The sequence below is a fragment of the Triplophysa rosa genome, linkage group LG7, assembly GCF_024868665.1.
Source record: "Triplophysa rosa linkage group LG7, Trosa_1v2, whole genome shotgun sequence".
Taxonomy (NCBI): Eukaryota; Metazoa; Chordata; class Actinopteri; order Cypriniformes; family Nemacheilidae; genus Triplophysa; species Triplophysa rosa.
This window is the reverse complement of record NC_079896.1, coordinates 12053107-12078557: the sequence shown is the minus strand read 5'-3', so window position 1 is coordinate 12078557 and position 25451 is coordinate 12053107. Positions and strand designations below refer to the sequence as shown.

The window sequence follows — 25451 nt, the reverse complement described above, 5'->3', positions numbered from 1 at the left end:
TGAACAATCAGTTACAAACTCTACAAAAACAAATGCAAAAAAACTTTCTACAGGCTTAGCGGTCTAATGCAGTTTCTATGATGCCAAAATGCTGATATTGCATAATACTTAATCCTCAGTGTGTTTACATATGCATCTTATCTTAAACGGTACGTAATCAAGCAGTATTTTATTGTTTTACTCAAGCTTTATGATGGTTAAAAACTAGTATTGTATATGTTCGATTGCAACATTGTTTACATTACACAAATCCACTTTATATCTCAACGTCTTATTTTATTTTGTTCAAATAAAGTTGAGTGCATTTTTAGCAAATAAATATTTGTGTGACAACTAGTTCATCGTGTCAATGATTCCAGATTATGTAGTTCTGGCTGTGAAAAGGGGCCATCTGTTGCTAGGTGACCTGAAACAGCTTCCTGTAGCGGCCATATGCAGCTTGGCTAATAATGACCTTGACGTTGGCCGTACAATCGTCTCCCACATCATCCACTGCCTGAACTGTCGTTTCCTTATACAGCCAACTATGAAGGGCAAAGGGCACAACACTGACAAATTTGTGGATTAAAATGGATGTGTATTCTTATAGTATACATTTATTTACCCAACACTTACGCTAATTGGGGGCTGTTGAGCTGCACCACAAGAGTCATCGTTTGTTTGCCAGTAGACCTTACAACAGCGTCTTCAATCTTTTCTTTTAACACATCCAACCCGTGCTGTTTAAGAGCTGATATAGAGATAACTTCAGGATCACTGGTCTGGTATCTGTAGACCAACATACAGAAAAACTAGAAAACCCATCACCAGGATACAAGTTGCTATAGTATTACTATGGTAACTATGGTGTTCTGAGCAGTGTTCAGTTATAAAAATGTTGCAACAATGGTTAATACGTGGTCCAAAGTTAGTAAATGCATTTGCTAACATGAACTAACAACAAGCAATATAGTTTTTTAGCATTTATTCATCTTTGTTAAAGGTCCAGTTTGTGAAGTTTAGCAGCATCTAACGGTGAGGTTGCGGATTGCAACCAACGGTTCACTCCACCGCTCACCCCTCCCTTTCGCAGCACTACGGTGGATGACACAGAAATAAGATGTTGTCACGTTTTTGCTTTTTTGCAGAGGGAGATAATGTATTTATGAAACGCGCTCTGTAGAGCAGTTTGTCCGTTTAGGGCTACTGTAGAAACAACATGACGAATTCCATGCAGGGGGACCCACGGTGTATGTAGACAGAAACAGCTCATTCTAAGATAATAGAAACATAACGCTTCATCTTTATACACCTCTGAAGACATAGTTATGTCTATTATATTGCATTTCTGTCAAAAGATCCTCGTTAATATCACACATTGCACCTTTAATAGTAGTTAATGCTATTTTAGATATTGTAGATATTAGTTCATCTACGGTGTCTGAACTATTATTAACAGTTACAACTTTGGATTTTAAAAATGTATTAGTAAATGCTGAAACAAACATAAACTAATATTAATAAATGTTGTATAAGTATTGTTAATGTTTAGTTCATGTTTGCTAATGCATAAACTAATGTTAACAAATACAACCTTATTGTAAAGTGTTACTAAACTTTTCTATGAAATTCTGGTTCCTACATATGGCACGGCCTCCCTTCATTTATATAAATGCCATCTTTTCATCATCAAATCGCTTATAATTAGCCTAATCATGCAAATAAATAAAACCTCTCCCAGCAATCCACAATTTGAGATATTGTTCATGCCTATGTAATGAAAGCTTAATAAAGCTTAACACTTTACTTTTAATTTTTTAAGTAAAGCTTAAGTATGAGCAACAGTAATAATTTGCAAGTACAATATAGGAAAATCTCAAGTTAAATATGTATTTCTAAATGATGCTGGTGCAAAAAAGCAGAAGAAGGCAATGTCTCACCCTTCAATGAGGTCAATCTTGTTGTGCACCTCTATTATGGTGTTGAATAATCTTTCTGGAATCTGAAGATTCTTCAGCACATTCAGTACATTCACCTTTTGATTAACAGTTTCGGGATGACTAATGTCTCTCACGTGAATTATAAGGTCCTGCCCAAGAAAAAGCATTAAAATGTTCTAAAACACTGTTAAAGGGCTAGTTCTCCTTCAAAATTCTAATTTTGTCTTCATTTACTCCTCACCCGCTTGTCATTGCAAACCTGTATGACTTTCTTTCTTCTGTAGTACACAAAAGAAGATATTTTGAAAAATGTTGGTAAAAAAACCCATAGATCCCCATTGACTTCTATTGTATGGACACAAAACCAGTCAAAGGTAGTGTATCTTCTTTTTTGTTTTGTGTTTTCAGAATTTTCATTTTGAAGGTGAACTATTCTTTTAATAATAAACAAACTGATTTTTTACAGCATTTTCATGCTTTCCAGATACATACAGAATGTGCCACATCGTCCAGGGTGGCAGAAAACGAGTCAATAAGCTGGTGAGGGAGCTGGGATAAAAATCCAATGGTGTCCACATACAGTACAGTCATGTGACTGGGCAGCTGTCCTGCATGTACTGTTACATCCAAAGTGGCAAAGAGCTGGTCCTTAGGCTGGAGACCAGCATCACCGGTCAGTGCTTTAATCAGAGTCGTTTTACCTTTGGAGATAAATTGTTAAAAAAAAGTTTTTCATCACAGACTAACAGGAAAATTGTTGTCCAAACCTCACCACAGTTAGTGTAGCCCATAACGGAGACTATAGGAAAATCTTTGTGTTTACGTTGGGAGCGGAGCAGGTGCCTCTTCCTCCGAAGTCGCTCCAGGGCCGAGCGGATCTTCAGCTCCCTCTCCTTCAACAACCGCTGCTGCACTTCATACAGGGTTTCACCTGCAGAAGCCACACTAACTCTCTATTTCAAAACACTTTTAAGGTCAAATCTTTATTTATTCTATGTGTATTTAACATTTTTTGTGTATTTAACACTCAAATGGTAAAAACGCTATAAAAAATATGTGACTTGACTATTCTTGTCCTTACCTGAGCCCATAATGTACCTTGAGCCGCCACCTTGCTGATCTAAATTTTCTACTTCATTTCTCAGCCGTGACCTTAAGAGATAAAATACGTAGCATGTAAATAGATGCAATCAAATAGATGTTGTTGTTAAAGATATTAAACAGAAGATGAATGTGCATAAAAGGGTTTTGTTAACAGTAATAACAGGGCTAATTATATGATTACACTACTTTATGGATCAAACTTAACAAAATAAAAGCATCAATTTTTTGTATAAATAAAAAATACAATGTTACCTGAGCAAGGGAATCTCTGCCAAAGAGATCTGCAGTTTGGCTTCTTTAGTTCTTGCATTACAGCGAAAAATATGCAGAACAAGTGAGTATCTGTCCAGAACTTTTACTCCCCAGGCTTCCTGTAGCTCTTTCTGGAACACACATACATTTACATATGCTTTTGGCAGACATTTTTATCCAAAGCTACTTACAGTGCATTCAAGGTATGCATTTTATTAACTGTGTTCCCTAGGAGTCAAACCTACAAACGAAAAACCTAAATTCAACATTTAGGCAGTTATAGTATAAGACACTCACTTCGGATGATGGAGAAAGACGCTCAACGTTCACAAAGACAGCTGTGACCCCAGCCGTCGCTCTGATCTTCTCTTAGCAAGTCAGAGCAGAGAAAATGTCAACTCCTGTCTAAAATACACTCTATGTTCATTCCCATTAAACCACATACCTGTGAGAGTCTGAAAGTTTCCCTTGCCAAATATTTTCTTCTTCTCTGGTGTCTTGGTGGAGAGGATAATCTTGTCAATAACAGTCCAGTTCTGCAAAGTGTTCACCAGACCTACAGCCTCATCCATTTGAAGTGCCGCTGTTAAATAAAACATGTCTGTTTTGTGCAATATCTAACATTTCATTATCCGGTTTAAAACCAGGATTTTAGTAATAAGTATTCAATTAATTATGTTTTATTTTATTTTATATATCAACAGACCCTGTTAAATCGGTGTGAATTGTAAAGATTTACCTGTGGTAAGATATTGCTTTTTGCTGCCCCATTTCACATCAGGATGAACGATGAAGATTCTGTGGTGGTCTTCTTCACCAATACCTGTGGGGATCTGTTGTTGAAACAGCTCGTCTATTAATGCCTCATCAATTTCATCTTCCTCCTCCTGTAAACTGTCCTGATCTGTATTGTGATTTTTACTCTTGAATATGCAAGCTGTCATAGAGAAAACCCTGGCTTGAAGACATGGGACTGATGATATTGCCTTCAAAGAGTCAGTATTTAAACGTTGTTTAGGGTATGGTGACCTGGAACCTACTTCAACAAATTGTGAGTTAGGTTTCGCAAAGTTCATGTACCATCTTCCAAGAACATGCTTTGTGGGCAATCGTCCCCAAGCAGTTTTACATAGAAATACATGCTTGGTCAAGTAGCGCATCTTGTTCAAATCCATCTGCACAGGTTACAGTAAAATGAAAGTCCAAATCATTTTAGATTAAACTTTCATAATGAAACAAAAACGAAGCGACTGTCATAAACGCGCGTAATGCATGTTGTTTTGGTGCTTCTTCTTCTCTTGTGTTTAAACAGGGACGATAGATCTGCATCGCCACCTTCTTCTTCTTCTTGTGGGATTTGCGGCAGTTTAGATGCTTCTAAGGCGTATTGCTGCCCTCCTCAGTTAATCTGAAAAACTCCATTTTATAGATCAAATCCTCCAATAGAGACAAGTGTGAAGTAAAAAACTTATAACAATCTTTATTGTTTTAAAGTCGTTATTTTTAAGAATCGATTTTAAAGATATAGTTGAGTTTCCAGCCTCCAACAAATCAGAAAACATGCGGATTCTTGCAGCACGATAAATTTCACACTCCATTATTGCATCGCCACCTATAGGCTTGAAGCATTAATATATTACCGCCAAGTAATAATATTAGTAATATATTAAACATAACAAGTATTTTAATGTGAATGTATTATGTAAGTCTAACGATTAAAAGGAAAAAGGGAATTATTAAATATTCAGATTTTTCCACCCACAAAGGCCTAAAAAGATGTACGGTTTACAGAGGACTTTTATTTTGAATTTACTCTAGTGGGCGGAGTTTTTACTCGTGTTTTATTGTTTTTTTTTACTCAGCTGTCGTGATACTGTTACTTTGTATTCATTTGAACGCTAAATCAATGTCTGGTATCTTTAAAGCAATGTCAAGTAAGTATGCTTTCATGTGCCCGTATTAGTTGAACTGTTCCTGGATTTTGCTACTTCACGTATATTTTTACTTAGCGATTAAACATAGCACGTTCAGATTCTTCATTGCACTTTGCTTTATCAGTTCATATTTCACAGGTCGTATTTTAGACTAAACTTAAATATTTTTTAAAAAAATTTCGGCGCACCTAAAACATATATTGAATATGTTGGGACATTTGTATGTTTGACTGCACCTATGAAAGTCCCTTTATAAAATGCAGCAAATGTTTAATGCAATGTATCACATTTTTAAGTCATATTGGTTGCCTTTTGAAGAGTTAAATCATTGATTGATTTTGCTCCAGGTAATAAACAACCTCTTGTTTACCCTCTAGAGTTTCGCCTGGCTGTGGTGCAGTTACATGTGTCAAAGATTAAATCGGACAATTTAGGAAGAGCACAAAAACTTGTGAAAGAGGCTGCAGGCCGAGGTGCAAAAGTTGTAGTTTTACCTGTGAGTATTACATTCTCTTATTCTGTATATTTTTGGTGAGTTATTAAAGGATTGTGTCTAGATGCTACGTTATGTTTATCCGAAGCAGAATATTGAAAGGTTGTACTTGAATATATATCTATATTTGTTTGCAGGAGTGCTTTAACTCCCCCTATGGAACCGGCTTCTTTGCTGAGTATGCTGAGAAGATCCCAGGAGAATCCACACAGGTGTTGTCAGAGGTGGCTAAGGATTGTGGGATATATTTAGTGGGTGGTGAGACCTGCAGTCCCGAGCATCAGATTTGTTATGATTGAAGCACCAGTGCTTGAGTCATCATTTCCTAATATCTATGCGTGTTGTAGGTTCCATACCTGAGGAGGATGGAGGGAAGCTCTATAACACCTGTTCAGTTTTTGGTCCCGATGGAAAGCTGCTTGTCAAACACAGAAAGGTCAGAAAGGACACTTAAATCAAACAAATAAACTAATGGTCAGCGGTTTATTTAGCTACATTTCGTGCATCAATGTCAAGGTGATTTCCACGCATCATAGTTCTATAGATAAATCAGTTGGTTGATGAGAACTTATGCTAAGTGTGTAGTTTTGGTATTCATAATCTTCATTGTACATCTCTGCAGATTCATCTCTTTGATATTGACGTACCTGGGAAAATCCGTTTTCAGGAGTCTGAAACACTGAGTCCTGGAAACAGCTTGTCTATTTTTGAAACCCGTGGGTTTTTATTATATAATTCATTTTTATTTTACTTAATTTTTTTTCTGTGTGATGTTTCATAATTTAACGTGTCTGGTGTTGTTTGCAGCCTTTTGTAAAGTAGGTGTAGGCATTTGCTATGACATTCGCTTTCCGGAGCTTGCACAGATCTATGCCAGAAAAGGTGAGAGAACTTAAAATAACACATCTAATTAAATGTGTTGTCGAATAAAATGTATTTGAAATATACTTTGTATATTCAGTAATTTTATTCTCTGTAGGTTGCCAGCTTTTGGTATATCCTGGTGCTTTTAATATGACCACAGGGCCGGCTCACTGGGAGCTGCTGCAGAGGGGGAGGTCAGTATCCAAAACATTCCTTTGATCCTCTGTTCCTCGTGTCCCTCATTATTGTGTTCTCTTGACAGAGCTGTAGACAATCAAGTTTATGTTGCCACTGCTTCCCCAGCCAGAGATGAGACTGCCAGCTATGTGGCCTGGGGTCACAGCTCTGTAGTTAACCCTTGGTAAAGTCTCTCTTATCTGTGTCTCATTAGTTACATAGTTACCATGGTAACCATGGCTTTTTTCACACAGGGGTGAGGTCATTACGAAAGCTGGGTCAGAGGAGGCTGTTGTGTATGCTGACATAGGTCATTTATTTATCATTTAATGTTATTGCAAGTTAATTCATAAATCATAATTTCAAAGATCATAAATAGATATCTGTTCTTCCTCTTCTCCTTGCAGACCTGCAGTATTTGTCTGATGTACGTCAGCAAATCCCGATCACCAGGCAGAGAAGGAATGATATATATAGTGTCAGTGCTGTTCAGGAGGGCTGAAGTGTGGTTTGTCATGTCAGAACTGTGATTTATGTGAAGTCTTAGTTAAAGGCGGGACACTGTCACCACTTCGGTGTTAGATACAAGCAGACACCATCAGTCAGGGTCATTAAAAGAGATTTTAGGCAAAGGTGCCTCACGATTTGAGCCCTGCTGTTGATCCTGTCATCTTCAATGATATATTTACAATATTAAAATAGTTAATAGATGAGTAAATTCACCGTCTAATGAATGATGTCTGTTTAATCATGTTTTGAATGTATGTTAAATAAACGATTGTTTAATTATTGTTTTAGCACTGTGTATTCTTTGTGCTGTAGTGTGCTTTTGTGACTTGTGAATTCCCTGAATCAGTATGTCAACTGTATATTAAATGCAATAGTGAATCACTCGAAGTTGATATATATGCATGTAAAACATTTAGCTAATAGCGCCCCCTTGTGCATACAGAAGACCTCTGCATGCACTCTGCAAAAAAGTACAGAAGAACACAGAAATATGTTGCACATAATACATTTGCTAATTAGATAATACTTTGACTTCAGGTTAATTTAGTAAATTAGTAATTAAAATGATTAAAATAATTCCAGGATTTATATTATTGTCTGATTCCTCTTAAAGTCTTTGACTGCAATTTACACAGTAACCTAAATTAAAATCTTCTCAAACATTAATTTATTTGATTATGCAAGCATTTTAATTTCTGTGTGGCATGACTAAATGAGGTCAATCTTCAAGATCAAACGGGCTGTAAATCATTATGTACTGTATATCACAAGAGGTTATAGCATGAGATTTAGTTTATAATCCTTTGAAGTAAAGCCATAACATCCAACACCAGACAGCTGACACAATATTCTCACAAAATAAAATAAAAGTAGACAAATTATATCATAAGCATATCCTCATGCTACAATATTTCATTTTTTATTGTGGAGAAATGCGTTTTTTAGGCAGTTTGTTGTTTTATTGATGAAGTTTCTTTATTTTATGAATATATATTTTTTCTTTATTTTTTAAAAATAAAATGTTGAGTTATATGTAATAAATAAGTTCTTTAAGTATTTTTTTTACATATATTATGTGCCATTTCTATAAAACCATGCATATACTGTTGATATTCTACATTATTTTATTTTTTTCTGTAATTATAGTTAGGTGGTGGAGTGCAACAAGAAAATTTCAATAAAAGTTAAAGATAACAATAAAGGTTTCAAAATGAGAAGATGGCAGGACTCAGTATTTCCTGGAAAACAGGAACTCTGGAAATAAGAGGTTTCGGAAGGACAGCAACAATATCAGACATACAGTTGATGGGAATTTATCGATATCTACTGTATATAAAATGGATTTAAACAAATATGACTGCCATTCATGTTGCCCAAAGACAAAGCTCAGTAGCTGGTAGGTGCTTTCTGGCTCATCGGGTTATTATAGCTGGTTGAACTGTGTTCTCTTTTCATTCAGGGGTGAGGTAAACACAAAAGCTTGGTTAGAGAGAGCTGCTGTTGTATGCTGACATAGATACATTTTGTGACCGATGCATTTAGAGTTAACTAAGCTTCAGTTCTTAATACCAAAGCCAGGTTGTTTAACAACTCATGTAACTTGAAATCGTTACGAAATTCAAGATAATGTAAATTGATTGAGGCATTCAAACAGGATCACAACATGAAAAATGTTCACATATAGTACAAGTTGTATAAAATTGTTACTGATTTGTTACCGATTTTAGATTAAAACGTAGTGCTAAAACATTCATGGAATTTCAGGGAAGAACAAACATGCTTAGTAACAAAAAGACAAAATAGTCAAGGAAAATGTTATTTGATGAGTACAAGTTTAACACAACCATAGTTGATCCAAAGTGCTTTACAATGAATAGAATATATTCATTACTATATTATTTGTGAGAATAGAATATTCCGGCTGATTCACTCTCGGATCAGAGTAAGAAATGACACCGTAAGGCCGCAGTATTAATAATCAGTGCAATAGTATGTGGCATCAACCAAAAAATGAAATCGCAGACCATGTTATACATCCGTCTCAGGAAGGGAAGCCCACAGCTTCATATCCATCACGATCAACTCGGTGTCCTCGCTGCATGAATCACCTGCAACACAAATAAAGATATCCACACAATTCAAACATCTAACCAGAGATGACCCACATGAAAACCTCAAAAATTTCAGAACGTCTGTACCCCCACATCTGAAATGATTTCTCCTTTTTATATCTCGGTCCAGATTCCTTTGGTAACAAAGAGACGCAGCCACCAGTAGAAAAACAACCACGCACAGAACCGTGCTAAAAAGCCACAGATATTTCGACAGGCGTCCATGCACTACATTTGACTTTACACCATCTGACCACAAACAACATGAAAAGATTACTGTACAAATGATTGTATGCATTTGTATGGATTCTGTCAAGTCACCTTTTAAACTTGAATGTTTCCAAAATGAAAAAGGGCACTCACAGTTTGTTGTAGTCGACGTTTCATTTAACACATCGTTTTCTATGACATAAGCTACAACAGTGTCTGGTGAGATGTTGATGGATAAGACACTTGTGATGTTGTAGAGTTGAGACTGTGGCAGAGTATTCACATAAGTGATGATTGTTGTTTTTGGAGGGCGCTGTGTGTGGTTTATAATCCAGTAGATATTTGGAGCTGGAAATCCTCCTCTAGTGTTACACACCAATTGGGTTTTCTCTCCATTCACTATATTCTCTCTTAGTACAGTAGTATGGCTAAAATGACCTACAAACAGGTCAAAATATAAATATTGCATGCTTTTTTACCAGTATTGTCGCTATACTAAATGCAAACATCATTATAAAAAGTCAATGGACCTTTACTGGTTCCATATCCATTTTCTTCCTACCTGCTACAGTGAGGCAGACTGTGCAAACCAGAATACTGTTTTCTTGACCTTGAAGCTTTAGATGAAAACTGTAATTTTGTGCATCTGATAAACGTATGTCACGCAACACCATGGTAAAGTCTCCAGAATTTGGGGCCGAAGATGGAACAGTGGTACTGCGGGACACATTTTGTGTGTCCTCCTGCTGCTTCGTCCAGTTTGTGGTGTGTATAACTTCCACGTCTCTTTTCCATTCAGATGAGAGGAGCAGGGAGGTCAAATTTTTCACCCCATTATAAATACAGGGAAGTTGGACATGTTCTTCTATTACTCCAACTATGCATTCTTCGGCTAGATGTTAAGAGATCAAATGTAATTCTTGACAGAATTGAATGAAGTCAAGTTCAACTCAACTCAACACAACACAACACAACACAACACAACACAACACAACACAACACAACACACTCAGAAATCTTACCTTGTGACATGATGAGACTTGCGAGAAGCAAAGCACTGAAGTAGGTATTTTCCATCACATTAATCTTATTTATGAAAAAAATTCAAAGATGAGTACAGTCAAAGTGTATAAGACTACTAACAGTTTATTGTAAATACTCCAGAGCCATGCCCAAAACCAAAATAAAATGAAAAACAGTCTACACGCGACTTGTCTGATCAGTCCCCATTGTTTTAGTGCCAGTAGTTAAATGAACCGAAGAAACCGTAGTGCTAATTTTCATAAATTTATATTCTATAGCATGTCAGGAATCTTATATGGCAATAAATTGTCTCATCAAAAAATGAAAAGTGAAAAACCTACAAACATATTACCATGCATTGCGTGCAGGTTTCAAATCATCCAGTTTCGTTTCTATCAGTATATTATTAGAACAAGTTTGACAGCTTGCCATACCTTCCCAAACCTGTTACAGTAAATGTTCACACACACCTCATATTTCACGTAGACTTTATTTAAAGGCATGCTAGCCCATTTCTATATTTTAGAATGCATTTAATGTGTTGAACATATCATTTTATGCTTTATAAATTTAGCTGATGTAAACAACCGCAACAGTAAACACAATTTTTTTTATGTCGGTTACACATAAAAAGTTGATTTGACATAATGATTTTCTTCTGGAAAATAGTGTGACCTAGTGGACATGTGCACTGCACTGAAGAGTACTGTCAGGACATCATGCCCAAACATGCCTATGTATAGGAAATAAAACAATAATTCCAAGTCACTGAAAAAAATAAATTATAAAAATATATCAATAAAATCTCAAATAAAATATATAAATTATTAAATAAACAATTAAATAAATAATAGTGAAATGCATTGCGCAACGGACTGCAGTTGGCCGCCCTACACTGAAGAACGATAGATGTCATGTCATGAATGTGTTGCATCATCAGATTGTTGCTCGGTGTCTATTGGTCACGTGGCTCCGTACGCCCCTGCGTAATCGCCAATCCAGTTCTGTCTTTATACTAAACATACAGTGATTGGCGTAGAAATCAGGCTTGGTGTTATAACGTCACCTTCCTGGTCAATGTAAAACGTATTGTAAGTAGGAGTTTTGTTAAGTCTTCTTTATCTGTAATCTCAAGTAACGTTATTTTCCATCTCATAATTAGCCGTATGAGGAACGCGCATGGCTTCACACGTGCAGAACGACATCTCAGCCGGCTTCCTACACGAGTTCAAATCATTCGCCACAGACGCGATCCACGTTGGGTCAGAACCGGAGCAATGGAACTCTATGGCCGTAGTGCCCCCTATTTCATTGTCTACCACGTTTAAACAACACGGTCCGGGAAAACATGCGGTAGGTTATTGTGTTATAATTTGGAAATGGGAATATTAAATGTTAGCATGCTTTTACGTGAACTGACTTGGTGCTTGTACTGGTTGTTTCTGTAATTGGTATTCTGACAAGCAGGGTCTCATGTAATATCAACTGCAGGACTTTTAGTATGAAAAATAAGAAATAAAATAAAAGGTCCAAAATTAAAACTCGCGAGTAAAAGTAATGCGATTAAAAATCTGCGTTGACGGCTAAATAAATTAACTTATTTACTCGCCAGTTAGCCGGTGAGTTAAGTTTATTCGAAATCGCAACCTAAGGTTTATAACAAATTATGAATGATACTTCGACCTTTGCTCAGCTGACGTAACGTAAATGGTGCGATTTACGTTACATTAAAGGCGTGCTGCCTATTAAGTGCTATAAATCCCAAACTTCATTCAACGTTAACGTTACTTCATTCGCGACTTCTAAGTTAAATGTTTCTTTGTATGTTCCTTAGTATTTCTTGAGGATCTAAATCACGACGGGTCATAACTTTTTTGTGTAACGTTAAGTTCATTCTACCGAGAGAATGAGACCTCTTGAAAAGTTTAAATGCAATACACATAGTACAATGTGCAGTTTTATGTCTGAGAAGTATTTCTTGCTAGTGCATTTCGCCAGTTTGCCATTGGCAGGTGTGACAAAATAATGGACCGTGAATTGGTCATGGTGACGAAGCACAAAGTGAAACTTTGCTAGAAGACATTGGCTGAGCTGTTTGTTTAAACGTTGTGTTAATAGATTACACGTTTACAAAATCTTTTAGGTCTACCGCTTAATTATTGCTGTAAGGCGCATCGTTCACCTCACATACATACGTCATTAAGTTGTAAAAATTCTTGCAACACAGTCGTGAGAACAGCCAGGTGGTAAAATAAAGGCACGTGTGTACTGTGTCTCCTCATAAGCTAATAATGTGTTGCTTTATATAAACAACAAACAATTATGTCACTTCTAGTTGCTTCTATTATTTGAACTTTGAATGTTTGAGGCACTCACGCGAGTTGTATACAAGGCTGTGTTGTGTTTTTCTAATGTTTTAGGGTTTTGAATACAGCAGGAGTGGAAACCCCACACGCAATTGTCTTGAAAGAGCAGTTGCTGCTTTGGATGGTGCAAAATACTGTGAGACAACAACCAATACAATGTCATTTATATTATTTGTACATACTAAAATGTCCTAAAAGTGGGTCTGTCTGTCTTAATAGGTCTCGCTGTTGCCTCTGGGTTAGCTGCCACTTTGACCATCACACATTTGTTAAAGGCTGGAGATGGAATTGTGTGCATGAATGATGTCTATGGAGGTGAGTGACTCCTTAAAATAAACACAATTTATTTTGAAAATGAAGTTCATTCAGCTGAGTGTCTGTATTATGTTTTTCCAACCAGGTACTAACCGATATTTCAGAAAAATTGCAGCTGAAGTGGGCCTTGATGTGTCATTTGCAGACTGTACAGAGCTAGATCTGCTAAACGCAGCTCTAAAACCAAATACAAAGGTACATCTTTGAAAAATGTAATCAGATTTTTTATTACTTTGAAGTATTGTTTGTGTATACACACTGTGTACTGTAAGCAAACGTGGTATACATTTTTTAAAATCTTTTTCTGGAGATGGTGTGGATTGAAACTCCCACAAACCCTACAATGAAGGTTGTGGACATTCAGGCCTGTGCAGACGTTGTCCATGAGCACAACAAAGACACAATTGTTGTTGTGGACAACACCTTCATGTCAGCCTATTTTCAGGTAAACAGTACACAATTTTGTTTATTTTCATCCTGTCTTAATTGTGAGATTTGCATTGAGTAGAGAAAGCTAAAGATATTTTAAGTATATAGTAGGCCTATATGTTTTTGTGTTTGCGTATTTTTTCATAAACCAGATAAGCGCAGTACTGTTCTGTTCGATTTCTATTGACAGAAGCTACAAGCTAAAATATTTAAGTCTTAATTGTATTTTTTTTCTCGTGAAACAGCGCCCCCTTGCCCTTGGAGCGGATATCTGCATGTACTCTGCAACAAAATACATGAATGGTAAAAATGCAAATGACATGCAAGAGAAACTTTTTATTCAAACTGAATTCAGTGGCCTAAAGTTGAGATTTTGCTTCTAATTTCAGGACACAGTGATGTTGTCATGGGGTTGATTTCTCTCAACCACGATGACCTTTATGAACGACTAAAATTTTTGCAGAATGGTAAGGCATTACTAAATCGTACCTAAATCCAGCTGCTTAGTATTTCTTCTCTGAAATTCATTACACAGATACTAATCGCAATATTGTGCCTTTACTTTACAACCATCTTGAAGGTCTTGTGGGTGCATATAGACAGCTGTCAGGAGCTTATCTGCAGCATATCTGTTTATGAACCTTCTTTATCAGTGCTGTATGAGACGCGGTCGTATAATGAACTTTGTTTTTTGGCAAGTACTTACAAAAAGTTGACCGTTGACAGAAATAATGACGGAAATGTCCTTGTGTGTCTTGCCAACTCGATTGCACTCGATTCAATGTGTCAACATCATATTTAGTGAAGAACTAATGTTTGATACTGTTGTTATTCACAATATGCAATGCATATACTTGAATTCATTACTGTCTTTGTCTCTGTATATTAGCACTTGGAGCTGTGCCCTCCCCGTTTGACTGCTATATGTGTAATCGAGGTCTGAAGACACTACACCTCAGGATGAAACAGCACTTTAAGAACGCATTGGCTGCGGCACAGTTTCTGGAGGCTGACCCAAGGGTGGACAAAGTCATCTTCCCAGGTGTTTATGGCAGGACTTTTTTTGTAACCTTAACCTTACAAAATTGAAGAAAATCTTATTATACCACATTTAAATAAATGCAATGGTTAATATTTTGTTTGTGTTGGTATTGTATCTCATTGTAAAATTGTGCGCCTAGGTTTTTAATCCGTGTATTACCCCTGTTTTCTTTTTTTAGTGTGGTACCCCTTTAAAACACCTGGATAGAGAGATAATCTTTTAATCTCTGCAGGTCTTCCGTCTCACCCTCAGCATGAGCTGACAAAGAGACAGTGCACAGGCTGTCCCGGGATGATCACCTTCTACATCAAAGGGAAACTGGAGCATGCCAGCACATTTCTAAGCAATCTGAAGGTCATTTAAAGCTATTGTTTTGCAAGGCAGATCAGCTACATATTGTTTAAAAAAAACTTTGTTGAAAATCTGTTTACTTGACTTGACTTTTTTTGTGTTCCGCATTGCAGCTGTTTGCTCTTGCTGAAAGTCTTGGTGGTTATGAGAGTCTAGCAGAGCATCCGTAAGTACTGGACACCAAATCCACTGACTTTCTGAGTGAAAATAGTTTTACATCGTGAAAACATTTTACACTATTTGCAAAACAATACATATTCCTCAGTCTTTAAATGAATATTCATTGGGGTACATGTGGACAATGCATGATACTGGGTTTGTGATATAATAGTGTTATAACAAATTTCTTTTCTACATGCAACTTACAGAGTTTACGACATTCAAGATTTAATTTGATCTTCTGTATTAATAAAAATTCAGTGGGTCTGTTGCTGAAAAATAAAAAACGTTTAACATAAAATTGAAGGTCAGGAAGGTATTAGTAATGCTAAATCCTTAGAGAGAAATTTAAAACACAATAAAAGCACAAAATAAAAAAAAAACATCATATATGTTGACTCAGGTCATGTGCTGGCACCTCAACCTATTGGATTCAATATTGTTAAAAATAACATTGCTCAACAACATATATCACCACTTCTAATACTCCTAATAAAAAAATGTAATTATAAAGTTACCATTTCATGTGCAAGGATAGTTTGTTGGCCACAAGGTGGCGTTGGTGCTTTAACATTGCAGTAACGGAGAGTAGCAGAAACAACGCTGCTGTTTGTGTCACTGTAGAACATTTTTCAATAGGAAACAATGAACGTTTCTTTAGGCTATGAAAGGTGGCGTTCAATTTAAATATAAAGGTAATGCGTGTAACCAGATGGCTTATGAAGCAGTGTTTAGAAGTAATTCGTTAGAATACCATTCAAGTGCTTAATGTTGAAATAACTTTAAACGTCCATCTGTTAATACAGTCCTAAACAACAAGTTTAAATCAGTCAAGTTATTTAATAATATAGTTTAGGGTAATGTTGCATCAGTTTCCCATGATGCCCTTTTTCTTTTCCAGTGCGATTATGACTCACGCTTCAGTCTGTGAGAATGAGAGGACGAAGCTGGGTATCTCCGATACGCTCATTCGTCTGTCTGTGGGGCTTGAGGATGAGGAAGATATTATTGCAGACTTAGACCAAGCCCTCAGTGCTGCTGTGAGTATTTTAAGCAAACTAACTTTTTTGAACACGTACAGTCCTCCTGTCTCCGAAAGCTTTGGATTAAAGGAATAAAATGATCCAGAAATTCACATTTTGCCAAGCGTTTCTGTTTGTCAGGCACACAAAGCTATCAAATGAGAACAGGAGACTCGGAAAGGAGCGAATGAGTCATGTGGATTACATTTATTATTCTTTTATGATGCTTTTATGTCCTTTTTGAAGCTTCCGTCCCCATTCATTTCACACAGGTTAGAGTGAGTGAAAAACTATTGCTTTAAATCGATAGTTTTCCCCAAAACGAAATTTCTGTCATTGTAGATTTACCCTTATAACATCCCAAACCTGAATTATGGAATGATACTGCGGACTATATTAAAAAGGAATTGCAAACTGCATTTGCAAATGCGTTTTCTATTTGTTCGTGTCAAAATTGTGTCATAATTCAAACGCAATTGCAAACCGTTGCATTTGCATTTACGCGAACGTACAATGTCTGCCAAATTTCAAAAGGAAAAGCAAAGTCTATTTGCAAATGAATTACCTGTGTCTTACGAGTTACGACCCTGCCATATTTAAATCGCAATAGCAATTCCCCATATGCCATTTCACTTCCTCTGGCGTCGTGTATTAAGCCTGCCAAAACTCAAATGAAATCGCAAATCCCTTTGCATTTGCGTTTCCTCTGACTTGTACAGAAACCTGTCAATCAATAGCGGGGGTGGGCTTATTCAACGGGGTGTGTTTGTATCGGGAAGTGACATCCTTCACCGTCGAATGGAACTTAAGTAGATACATACATGTGATACAGCTAAACACATTAGGAGTGAAGTTACAACTGCACTCACAATCGGCGTTGAAAACTGCAGTTTTTAGTCTTTTTTGTTTGGAAATAACTCGCGCTGGAACTCTGGGCTCAGAGCGGCATCACTTAGCATGTGAAACTTCGGTGCAGGATGGATAATCATCACCTTCTGCAACATTCCTCTAAACATGTTTGTTTATGATATTCGTTTTCACAGTACTCCGAGGACATGACATTTCTTGACAACACTGTGACCGTATTTTGCATCATGATTAATACGTGTTGTAAACCATAACAAAACATGGTCACTTTGTATGAATAAACAGCATCCTGCATATCATTGTTGTTCATTATGCATACAGTATAACAAGTTAATAATAAATTACAAAAGTACGTGAATTCTACATCTATTTATTTGTGTATCATAACATAGTGAGACAAAGACAAACTTGTGCTCCAGTGTTTTAGTGAGTTTGCTGGACACAGAAGTAGCTGTCATCTACAAATTACTGGATGGAGTTGTTGCTGTATTTAAAATTTAATTTCCGAACAGCCTTTTCAACAACATGTACAGTAAATGAGCCCATCAGGTGATACACCAACCTGAGAAATTCATGTAATTATGATGAATCCACACAGCTTCAATATGACTTTTATTGGTAGCTCATTGAAATCACCAGACCACTGTTTGTGTTCATCTGTTTATCGAGCCCGTTGAACTTCTTTAAATTATACTTGTTAAATACCGCAATTGTGATTCATTGTAAAGATTTTCTCTATATGAAACTTTGCATCTGATCCTCATTTGTTCCATTATTGTTATTTTGGCTTTTAGCTGTAGCTGAAACCCTTTTAGCCACAACCGGTGTCGCCCTGACGGTGTCACCTTACTGTTGGACTTCCTGCCACCACTGCGACGGTGAATGACGTCACTTCCCGATACAAACATGCCCCGTTGAATAAGCCCACCCCCGCCATTGATTGACAGGTTTCTATACAAGTCAGAGGAAACGCAAATGCAAAGGGATTTGCGATTTCATTTGAGTTTTAGCAGGCTTAATACGCGACACCAGAGGAAGTGAAATGGCATATGGGGAATTGCTATTGCGATTTAAATATGGCAGGGTCGTAACTCGTAAGACACGGGTAATTCATTTGCAAATAGACTTTGCTTTTCCTTTTGAAATTTGGCAGACATTGTACGTTCGCGTAAATGCAAATGAAAACGGTTTGCATTTGCGTTTGAATTATGTCACAATTTTGACACGACAAATAGAAAACGCATTTGCAAATGCAGTTTGCAATTCCTTTTTAATATAGTCCGCAGAATAACTACATACTGAATGACTTCCTTTTGCAGAACACCCAAGAAGATATTTTGAAAACCGTTGGTAACCAAACAAGATTGGACCCCGTTGACTTCCATTGTATGGACATTTCTCAAAATATCTTTTTTTGTGTTTCACAGACAAAAGTCCTATACAAGTTTTAAATGACATGAAGGTCAATAAAATATGACTCTTTTTGCCTGAACGATCCCTTTAAATTGAGCTTCCTGTTGGCTCTCGCATAAAAGAATATGCCTTTACCAGATATATAAATATGCTTACATGTCATGCACGGTGCAAATATATGCTTCCCGTACCGCTGATCCTCAATAGATCACTTTCAAGGTTTCTTTCTGTACAGATGGCCAGGGCATTATCAGTATATGGCACCATTGTCACCATAGTAATGATACTATTAAAAATTGTATGCAGATCTATTTATACCGTCTCGGTTTTTGACTAAAGGTGCTTTCAGATGGTGCATCTTCATGTAAATGGATTTTATTCCCTGAAATGATAAGCTATTTCTTTAAGCATGTGTTAACACAGAGAATATTTCAGCCCATAAAGATCAGTGATCCGTCTCTAAAAGTGCTCAGGTCATCTCCCCTCTCTTTAAAGTGCACGGCAACATACGGTTCCTGGAAATAAAGACAAATCGACTCCGGTCAGAGTCTGACAAGTAATCCCATATTTGTGTGGTGAGGTTTATAGGGTGCGGGTGGCCCTCCGCCTGTCTCCTGGGAAGCCCCGTTCGCTCTGTTGAATGCGGTCTTTGTCCGGGATATCACACGGGCCAAAAGTTATTAGAGAGCAAAGGTGTTGCAGCTCAGTCTGATAAGAGTTATACATTGATATACTGTGTGCACCCTTTTATTATGTTCATCTGATTATTATGTCTCAGAGGTGTGACACTTTCACTTCATCAATTCAATCCCAGTGCCGCGGTTTATAGTTGCGTGTCTGATCTCTAAGATGCAGAGAGAATGAAATCGAGACTTGTATTCAATTTGTATCCAGTACCCTAGTGAGAGCATTATAAAAGATCCTTTGTGATTTGTGGTGTGTTTTAATTTAAGATGACATAAGCTCTGAGGGGAAAATTCCATTAGGTCCTGGCACGCAGCTTTCTTTTGAAAGATATAGATCTTTAGTTCCCTTCGTTCCTCTGGTAATTATCTGCACTTTGGTGAGGTTAAGTGATGTCAGGTTTTTGTAAATTAGGGAATATGCTAAGGTTCAAAGCCTTTACTGAACTGCTCGACAATGTGAACCTCAAATTGACACCTCCCAACAGGCTGCTTCTTCAACCGGTGCTACTTATATAGCCAAAAACGAAAATTCTGGCATTATTAAATGAAAGTAGTCCTGTATTCCAACAACAGTAGTCCTGTTGTTGTTGTGGAAAACAATAGCAGCTTCTTTTATCTGTTATCTACATATCTATTTGAAACCGATACGGCTCAGAGCAACCATGTCTGCTTCAGAAAGGACAAAATAAATGTTGAAATACAGCTTTTTGTAAGTTTATTGTATGGCTTTGAAAGACTAGTTTCATGGACTACATTTATGCCAAAGTAGGGGTGTGCAATTATTTGTAATCGATTTTCAATTTCAATTTTGGCTTCCAAGGGTTATGAAAACAAAATAATTGAGGTCAAAATTACGTTTCGCACGGATTCTCTATTGACTTCTTGTTATAAATGCACAGAGCACCTTTTTAGTCAGATATGTCGAATGTAGTTTAATAAAATGTTGAATGTGTGTTTAGGAGTTTTCAGTAAGTTGCAGCTATGCACAGCATATTTGATAATAATCTTAAAGGGACAGTTCACCCCAAAATGATAATTCTGTCACCATTTACTCACCCTCAAGTTGTTCCGAAACCGTATCAAATTCTTTGTTCGGTTAAACACAAAAGATGATATTTTGAAGAATAGTGGAACTAAACTGTTCTGTGGCACCATTGACTACCACAGTAGTTTTTCTCTTACTGTTGAAGTCAATAGTGCCCCAGAACTGTTTGGATAGAAACATTCTTCTAAATATCTCTTTTTGTGTTTGGCGGAACAACAAAATTTTGACGTTTCGGAACAATTAGGGGGTGAGTAAATGACAGAATTTTAATTTTTGTGTGATCCTTTGTTTAAAGGCCTATTTTTCAAAGTCTTTATTATGTTTATGATGTGCTCAACAATTCATGTTTCAATTTTCAAAAAAAGCTTTATATATTTCATATTTCACCTGTGCTGTACGCTGTCATTTCGATTATCAAAAAAACAGGCAGTTGAGTTCCTGGTTCTATAAATATACCAAAATGTGATTGACAACCAAGAAAAGGGTTGCATAGTATTTTCTAACTCTAATGCTATCTGTTTCTCAACAGCATGCCAAAAAATGAGGTAATCCAAGATCCAATCAGGATAGTCCTGGAACAAAAATACCGTCACATCTGGACCAGATCAGGACATGTTTTTTGGCACATTTTTAATTCACTTAAAGTGTTTGACAGTTACGCTTGAAAAACATTGATTGCAATTATCAGGGAACAAATTTGTTCAACAAATCCAGCTATTTCACAGATCAGGAATTTGCCATTTTTACTCTTTCAACATACAGTACTTATTCAGATTACATGCTCTGAATACTGAATTTGCTGCTTATGCATTTCTATCTATTGTAATTATTGCTTGGTGAGACAGCGGGATGCTAAATAGGCCAAGCTCTATTACAGTTTTAATAAGGGAAAATGTCAATACTGCAAAAAGGGAGACCTAATATCACCCAATTCTTTTTATCTTTTTACTCTTTATATTTAGACTGTTTGAGTGAGTGGAATCAGCAAGTGCTTGATTTAGGATAAATTTCAATGTGCAATTGACACCTACTTCTGCTTTTAGAACCACACACAAATGCGCAATAGTCTGTTCTTTGCATCAAAGATGCACATCCGCAATATTTCTAATCAACTTTCATTGCTCCGTTCAGATCATAGAACATGTCTTGATGTTTCAGCTTGATAAATTGTGGAAGGGTCTTGTTTGAACCTTTGTTTGTGCTTCCAGACCCATTAAAGGCCATTTGAAGTCTGTGTTTTTTCTGCTTCTTCCTGAACATCTTTGATGGTGGTACACGATAAGCAGTCTCTTTCAAGTCTTCCGACACCACACATGTACTTGGATGATGACTAGTTAAAGGCATATCTGATGTAATGAGCCCATCAAAGCTTGAGACGACATCATCAATGCTACAATACAAGATTGAATGACATCATGTTTTGAAAAGTAATTACTTATTTAAAGGACAAGTTCATTTCTAGGGTGACTGGGATGTGGCAAATTACTTTGCTAGTGGTCAGCTGTTTTTAATTTCTATCGTATGTAAGATTTTAAGATACAGCAATGAGAACTTGATAATGAGAAAAGCGTTCAATAAAAAAATTGATGAGGATAGTGAATATATTTAAAGACATGTCGGACATTTTCATTCCAGAACAGAGCGTTCCAGTTGGATCCAGTGGGACTCGGTTCTGTATAATGAATGTAATCCATATAATCTGGGAACTCTGTTATATCAGTATTGAAGAGGCAATCCATTTTTGGCCTTTTTGTTCATCAGTACATTTAATGCCTCTGACAAGCATTTTAAATGTGAATAGTACCTCAATGACTTTGTTTACTTGAAAGAAACTCAATTTAGCCGGCTGGATGGCATTTATGCTCACTAGCAGATAATTCATTGTTCTGGAGAGTAATAGCTTAAAGATATAATAAACTCACATTTATTTAATACATACAGTATGTATTGTGATTAGTTATTAAAAGGTTACTTAGGTTGGGAGCAGTATGTGCTTTTTTTGAGGCAAAGAATGATCCCATAGGACCCCAATTTGGACTTTGGAGAAAAAACACGTAATTCTAATATCAGGAACACTTGATGCTGATGAGCTTTAATTAAAACAAACATTGTAGCAAAGTTAATATTAAATTAAGTAGTCTATAATTTATTTTCATGATTGTATGACTTTCGCTGTGGACTCACTATTGCACTGTTCAAGGAGCCACAGGCGTCCGCAGAATAACAGTATGAATAAGAAACATGAGCGAGGCCGAGGAGCATTTCTTTTGTGACCTAATGTTCCCTTTTCTATATCAAAATAAATGTTTCATGTGTGGTCTGGTCATGTTCAGTTTCATGCTGTGCTTTTTGTTTCTCATATCTGACAGTGAAAAATTGTTTGATTCTCATCCACAACAAAGCCTGTCACAGATATGAATAGACACTCTGTCAGAACCTGGATTATCTCTCAACATAAAATGTTATTCGGACAGGTTTTTTTTGCAGTAATTTTAAATAGTCAATTATTTTCTGTTTTTTAGGAAATATAAAAAACATTGTTGTGAATGATTTAAATGATTAAATACTGTGTTGTCAAAGTTGACAAGCACTTTTTAATACTTGATATTTGTTCGTTATTTCCAAATCCCAGTGACAACAGAAAGGGTGACTCATAATAATGATTTATGGCAAAAAAAATAAAACTGATGAAATATGGAGTTATGAGGTTTCAGAAGGACAGCAGCGATGTCATGAGCTAATAGAAATAGACAATAGCATGAGATTTCCAAAGTTTATTTTACTACACTACATTAAAATGGGTAATAACGATCTCTTCTCATTCAGTTTGGGCACACTTACAAAGAAAAGTGACTGCAATTTTTCGGATGTCAAATTTTATGGCTATAATTATTGGATGATGGCACATTTCATTTCTCAGAGCGTCCTTTGGAAGGTGTGCCGGCACATATTATATATGCATCTGAGGCACTGCAGGGTCATTCAGAGAGATCTAATGGGAAATTACTTCATTCCACTTTGAGTCCTCCATCTGCTTTGAAGAAGAAAGCACTTGGTTTTCAAGATTGGACATCCTCAAATAGTTCCGACGGACAAGTACATAATCTGCAATGCTTTATGAAACTCGACAGTTGCTTCTGCTTATAAGAAATGTACAGTTTATAACCTTTTGTCTTGCATAGATTTGACTACCTTGCAGTTACACTGTGTTGGTAATATAAGGAAAATGAGATAAACAAAGTGGAAGACGTGAAGATTTGTTGTTGCTGCTGCTCTGAACATGCGCACATTTTTCTCTGACATCATCGAGCAAGAGTTTATTTACCCAATTACTTAATTCCTTCCAGGGCTGGTCATCTGTTTCCACACTTTATTCATCATTGCGACATGTAGACTAACACAGTGTGTATTATGAATTGTCCGAACTTTTCGCGTAACGCGCAAAATCTGTTTATTACGCTTTTTGCACCTTTTTAAGCTGTCGTTCAACCAAAAATGAAAATTCGTTCATCATTTACTCACGCTTATTTTCTTTAAAACCAATATGAATTCTTCTGCAAACACAAAAAATATTTCGAGGAACACCGAGCAAACACCATTCTGTATGGACACAAAACCACTGAGACATTTCTCAAAATATCTTTTGAGTTCCACAAAAGAAATTCATACAGGTTTGAAATAACATAAGGGTGAATAAATGTTGACAGGTTTTATATTTTTGGGTGAACTATCCCTTTAAGGTTTGGACAAACCTAAAGGCAAAACAAAATGTAGCTTGTGCTTTGTTTTTGTGAAAGGATCAAAAAGGTCAACTCATTATTTGTTAACAGCAATGCTAAACTTCTTCATTTTCTTAAAGCCTTGGTGTTTAAGAGCAGGTCTTTCCAATCATGCTGAATCATATTTCCAAAGAAAAACCTCAATTGTCTACAATTTTCTGTGGTGCTGCATCTAATAGACTCAAAATTCAAGTTTTTATTGTGCATTCCAATTAACATCAATCAAACCGTTTGTTTTTATAGTTTTTTTATTAAGTAACAATAACTTTTAAAACTACAGCTAACAAATACAATAAAACACAATAAACAACATGATTTTTGAATTACTAAAAAAATGAGTATCTTTTGCAAATAAACTATATGTTCATATAAAGAATATGTTCAGCTAACTGTAAGCATTTTGCCTGTCTCATAAACGGTTATAAGTAGTCTTTATGGTTAAGATCATTGTCATGAAATCTTTCTAAAATGTTTACGTTTCAAGGTAGACTGCCGGTGTTACAGCCATTTTAGGATTGTTGTGAGTTGGTCTTAGTGACTTAAGAGTCCTCTTCACTACCCCTAATGTCTCACAGGTTTATTAGCTTTTAGCGCTAAAATACTTTAAAAAAATGTAGGAGTCCTAAAATTAGGACAGACACGCCCATTATTTTGAAGAGTTTCTCCTAAATCAGTAAGTTAGGAGCTACTTTTAGCGTTAAGATGTTTTGTGAATACGGGCCCAGATCTTGTTCCCAAGGCTCCAAAAGAACATTTTGTGATGCTCGAGAGAAATCATTCAGGTGCATCACAGCGCAGGAGGAGCATCTGTTGCCTCAGAGATGGAAGGTCCATTCAGACAACATTCAGGTCTGACAGGAACAGGGTTCAGCATCAGTGTTTTCCTCTGACGCACTCTGAAAATGAAGATTACCTGTCATTCAGTGGAACTAAATTACTTTATGTTCTTGTATCAGGGAGAGCATTGTCAAATTTATCACTGCACTGAGAGCAGGACGGCTTACCTATTGACTAAAAGCTGAACTTTATCTTAATGTAACAGCACTGAGACCTTTGCTGCATGAAAGAAAATGTACTGCACATTGAATGTCATTTTTTATCCTTTCAGAAAAACATTTCACTCTGGGAAACATTTACTCTGAGACACAAACCAAGCCATTTTTTCACCGAATCGTCAATAACACATATATTATGAAGCGATCGATAGAACATGAGGAAGTTATAGAAATATAAATCCATAACTGTGTTAATTGAATGAACAAGCATTTGGGTCAAAAAGGGACAAACCCAACCGTTGGGTTGTAAATTAACCAATCTTGGGTTGTTTCAACCCACTATACTGTGTACCATTATTGGGTTAAGTATAAACATTTTCTGGAT

General features: G+C 36.4%; 4 protein-coding genes across 12 annotated transcripts; 2 read left to right on the top strand and 2 right to left on the bottom strand.

Moving 5' to 3' along the window:
- Nucleotides 1-382: 382 nt before the first annotated feature.
- Nucleotides 383-4615, bottom strand: gtpbp6 (GTP binding protein 6 (putative)). 4 transcript variants are annotated; one of them, XM_057337808.1, is made up of 10 exons: nucleotides 4015-4615; nucleotides 3721-3858; nucleotides 3573-3643; nucleotides 3276-3406; nucleotides 3001-3071; nucleotides 2692-2850; nucleotides 2412-2620; nucleotides 1920-2068; nucleotides 616-768; nucleotides 383-524 (listed from the first exon to the last, which is right to left on the bottom strand). In XM_057337808.1, exons 1-10 carry the CDS (start codon nucleotides 4448-4450, stop codon nucleotides 398-400), a joined length of 1644 nt encoding a protein of 547 aa, XP_057193791.1. In that variant the 5' UTR covers nucleotides 4451-4615; the 3' UTR covers nucleotides 383-397. The 4 variants fall into 4 exon arrangements, with proteins under 4 accessions (XP_057193791.1, XP_057193792.1, XP_057193793.1 ...); XM_057337809.1 differs by having other exon boundaries at nucleotides 2743-2850; XM_057337810.1 differs by lacking the exon at nucleotides 383-524 and having other exon boundaries at nucleotides 651-1253.
- A 484-nt stretch (nucleotides 4616-5099) lies between these two features.
- nit2 (nitrilase family, member 2) lies at nucleotides 5100-7532 on the top strand. 2 transcript variants are annotated; one of them, XM_057338352.1, is made up of 10 exons: nucleotides 5100-5209; nucleotides 5587-5705; nucleotides 5840-5960; nucleotides 6050-6138; nucleotides 6325-6418; nucleotides 6510-6584; nucleotides 6682-6760; nucleotides 6829-6927; nucleotides 6998-7053; nucleotides 7151-7532. In XM_057338352.1, the coding sequence occupies exons 1-10, from the start codon at nucleotides 5182-5184 to the stop codon at nucleotides 7243-7245; spliced, it is 855 nt and encodes a 284-aa protein (XP_057194335.1). In that variant the 5' UTR covers nucleotides 5100-5181; the 3' UTR covers nucleotides 7246-7532. The 2 variants fall into 2 exon arrangements, with proteins under 2 accessions (XP_057194335.1, XP_057194336.1); XM_057338353.1 differs by lacking the exon at nucleotides 6829-6927.
- Nucleotides 7533-8359: 827 nt separating this feature from the next.
- Nucleotides 8360-11036, bottom strand: LOC130557009 (ICOS ligand-like). Of its 4 annotated transcripts, none has more exons than XM_057338410.1 (6): nucleotides 10950-11036; nucleotides 10597-10660; nucleotides 10137-10466; nucleotides 9686-10012; nucleotides 9452-9613; nucleotides 8360-9361 (listed from the first exon to the last, which is right to left on the bottom strand). In XM_057338410.1, exons 1-6 carry the CDS (start codon nucleotides 10950-10952, stop codon nucleotides 9282-9284), a joined length of 966 nt encoding a protein of 321 aa, XP_057194393.1. In that variant the 5' UTR covers nucleotides 10953-11036; the 3' UTR covers nucleotides 8360-9281. The 4 variants fall into 4 exon arrangements, with proteins under 4 accessions (XP_057194393.1, XP_057194394.1, XP_057194396.1 ...); XM_057338411.1 differs by having other exon boundaries at nucleotides 9458-9613; XM_057338413.1 differs by having other exon boundaries at nucleotides 9728-10012; nucleotides 10950-11026.
- A 539-nt stretch (nucleotides 11037-11575) lies between these two features.
- cth (cystathionase (cystathionine gamma-lyase)) lies at nucleotides 11576-21524 on the top strand. 2 transcript variants are annotated; one of them, XM_057338865.1, is made up of 13 exons: nucleotides 11576-11688; nucleotides 11760-11950; nucleotides 13018-13099; nucleotides 13183-13278; nucleotides 13364-13473; nucleotides 13589-13723; nucleotides 13953-14010; nucleotides 14097-14174; nucleotides 14597-14749; nucleotides 14982-15103; nucleotides 15214-15266; nucleotides 16161-16299; nucleotides 20822-21524. In XM_057338865.1, the coding sequence occupies exons 2-13, from the start codon at nucleotides 11777-11779 to the stop codon at nucleotides 20834-20836; spliced, it is 1215 nt and encodes a 404-aa protein (XP_057194848.1). In that variant the 5' UTR covers nucleotides 11576-11688; nucleotides 11760-11776; the 3' UTR covers nucleotides 20837-21524. The 2 variants fall into 2 exon arrangements, with proteins under 2 accessions (XP_057194848.1, XP_057194847.1); XM_057338864.1 differs by having other exon boundaries at nucleotides 11626-11950.
- The last annotated feature ends 3927 nt before the right edge of the window (nucleotides 21525-25451 follow it).